At 48.9% G+C, this 2,871-nt stretch overlaps 1 protein-coding gene across 1 annotated transcript; it reads right to left on the bottom strand.

The window, feature by feature from the left end:
* Positions 1-1,468: 1,468 nt before the first annotated feature.
* On the bottom strand, positions 1,469-2,587 carry LOC133651443 (heparan sulfate glucosamine 3-O-sulfotransferase 4-like). The gene has a single exon (XM_062049394.1). It carries the CDS (start codon positions 2,021-2,023, stop codon positions 1,469-1,471), a length of 555 nt encoding a protein of 184 aa, XP_061905378.1. The 5' UTR covers positions 2,024-2,587.
* Between the last annotated feature and the right edge of the window lie 284 nt (positions 2,588-2,871).

Here is a 2,871-nt window from a genome sequence, read left to right on the forward strand (position 1 = left end):
CAGGTTCTCAAGAGAATTTCAAACAATAAAAGAAACAGGAGTAGGCCCCCCTGAGGGGACTTAAGTGTCTTTAGGCATGCTTGAGTGATACGCACGTCTCCAGCTAGGTGGCAGTAGGGTGCTTTGTGCAAAGAAATAAATATCAGGTTCTCAAGAGAATTTCAAACAAAAAAAGGAACAGGAGTAAGCCACCCTGAGGGGACTTAAGTATCTTTAGGCATGCTTGAGCAATACACATGTCTCCAGCTAGGTGGCAGTAGGTTGCTTTGTGCAAAGAAATAAATATCAGGTTCTCAAGAGAATTTCAAACAAAAAAAGAAACAAGAGCAGGCCCCCCCTGAGGGGGACTTAAGTGTCTTTAGGCATGCTTGAGCAATACGCACTTCTTCAGCTAGGTGGCAGTAGGGTGCTTTGTGCAAAGAAATAAATATCAGATTCTCAAGAGAATTTCAAACAAAAAAAGAAACAGGAGTAGGCCCCCCTGAGGGGGACTTAAGTGTCTTTAGGCATGCTTAAGAGGATACACACTTCTTCAGCTAGGTGGCAGTAGGGTGCTTTGTGCAAATAAATAAATATCAGGTTCTCAAGAGAATTTCAAACAAAAAAAGAAACAGGAGTAGGCCCCCCTGAGGGGACTTAAGTGTCTTTAGGCATGCTTGAGTGATACGCACGTCTCCAGGTAGGTGGCATTAGGGTGCTTTGTTCAAATAAATAAATATCAGGTTCTCTAGAGAATTTCAAACAAAAAAAGGAACAGGAGTAAGCCCCCCTGAGGGGACTTAAGTATCTTTAGGCATGCTTGAGCAATACACATGTCTCCAGCTAGGTGGCAGTAGGGTGCTTTGTTCAAATAAATAAATATCAGGTTCTCAAGAGAATTTCAAACAAAAAAAGAAACAGGAGTAGGCCCCCCTGAGGGGACTTAAGTGTCTTTAGGCATGCTTGAGTGATACGCACGTCTCCAGCTACATGGCAGTAGGGTGCTTTGTGCAAATAAATAAATATCAGGTTCTCAAGAGAATTTCAAACAATAAAAGAAACAGGAGTAGGCCCCCCTGGAGGAACTTAAGTGTCTTTAGGCATGCTTGAGCTGAGCGATACGCATGTCTCCAGCTAGGTGGCAGTAGGGTGCTTTGTGCAAAGAAAGAAATATCAGGTTCTCAGGAGAATTTCAAACAAAAAAAGAAACAAGAGCAGGCCCCCCTGAGGGGGACTTAAGTGTCTTTAGGCATGCTTGAGCGATACGCACTTATTCAGCTAGGTGGCAGTAGGGTGCTTTGTGCAAAGAAATATCAGGTTCTCAAGAGAATTTCAAATTAAAAAGAAGAAACCTTGAAGATAATAATCGAGTAACACTAAATTAGCCTCTCCTGCGTGTTTTTGGAATGTGAAAGGAAGCCCACACACAAATGGAAATTGGAACCCTTGATCTCAGGCCCCCCCCGACATCATACCCCACAGGTTGCCCTCACCTGTACCAGTCCAGACCCTTCTCGTAGTTCCTGTCGAAGAAGTGCGGCTCGTTCCCCACGGCCCTGACATCCGGGTGCACCCTGAGAGCCTCCAGCAGCGCCCGGGTGCCGCCTTTCTTCACCCCGATGATGATGGCTTGCGGGAGCTTCTTCTCGCCGTAATCCGAGGTGCAGTTCACCCGCAGGTCGCCCTCCGTGGTGCTGACCGCCCGCTGGCGCGTGGACTCGGTGGCGGACGGCGGCCGGGCATGGCGGTCCTCCTCCTCCTCGTCCTCCGCCAGCGCCTCATCCCGGTGCACGATGGAGACCACCGTGCTCCTGTGGGTGAACTCGGCCTCAGCGGAGGTGGAGTAAAGTTGGTCCCTCACCAAAGTGGTCTCCTCGGTGGCCAGCCGAGCCTGGTAGGCAAAGTTGTCCTGCAGCGGGAACTGGAGCGAGTTGTAGCAGCTCATCAAGCTGTAGAACAAGTAGGTGACCGACAGGGACAGGGTGAACATGAACAAGATTTTCCTGGGCACTTTAGAGGTGAAAGTGCCGGACCAGAATGCCATCTCTGACAGCCGGGGTCCTCTCAGAGAAGTGGACAGACATGTTTCCACTCCGGGTCTTGCATGGACAAGAAAGGAAGACGATCAAAAATCAGCAAGAATCATATCCTGCTGCACGCCGAGGATGGACCGAGGCGAGCCGAGCACGCCGGGTCGCATATTTATAAGAAGGTGGTGAGTGGAAGAGAAGAAGAAGAAGAAGAGGAGGAGGAGGAGGAGGAGGAGGAGGAGGGAAGGGATCGTTCAATTTTTTTTCTTCTTTAAAGAATCGATTCACTGATGTCTGACAGACAATGTCACAAATTATTGGAGCCAACTTGCAAGGATCGGCAGGGCTGGCGTCCTTCCAAATGAGAGAGTCAGGAGGAGGAGGAGAAGAAGAAGAAAAGATGCTCGGCGGAGTGGTTTCCCTCTCTGCACGTGCGCAACACATCCGTCCAGAACCAGCCGCTAATAATTATAGTAATAATAATAATAATAATGATAATAATCCCCCTCTTTTTCAACTTGTACGTGTTTGGACGGAGGAGACGCGACCACAAAAAAAAAAAACCGCGTCCTGCTCGCTTGCTCGCTCGCCGCTTGTGGACGCGCGTTTTGGCAGCGTGAGCGCGTCCGAGGCGCACTCACTCACTCACTCACTCACTCACTGTGTGCGCGCCACCTTTAAAGCTCTCGTTCCAGAAAGCTGGTGCGTGACATTTTTGCAATAGATAAAGTCTCCCGGTTTAGGAAACATGCTGTTGTTGGTTTTTTTTTAAAAGCACGTTATTGTGCACAAAAGCTCTTGTCTGCTCCCTGCTGGTGTCCCGTAGAAGCGCGTATAAACGTGCAGGGCCGGCCCTAGGCTG

This window comes from Entelurus aequoreus, linkage group LG06 (genome assembly GCF_033978785.1).
Source record: "Entelurus aequoreus isolate RoL-2023_Sb linkage group LG06, RoL_Eaeq_v1.1, whole genome shotgun sequence".
Taxonomy (NCBI): Eukaryota; Metazoa; Chordata; class Actinopteri; order Syngnathiformes; family Syngnathidae; genus Entelurus; species Entelurus aequoreus.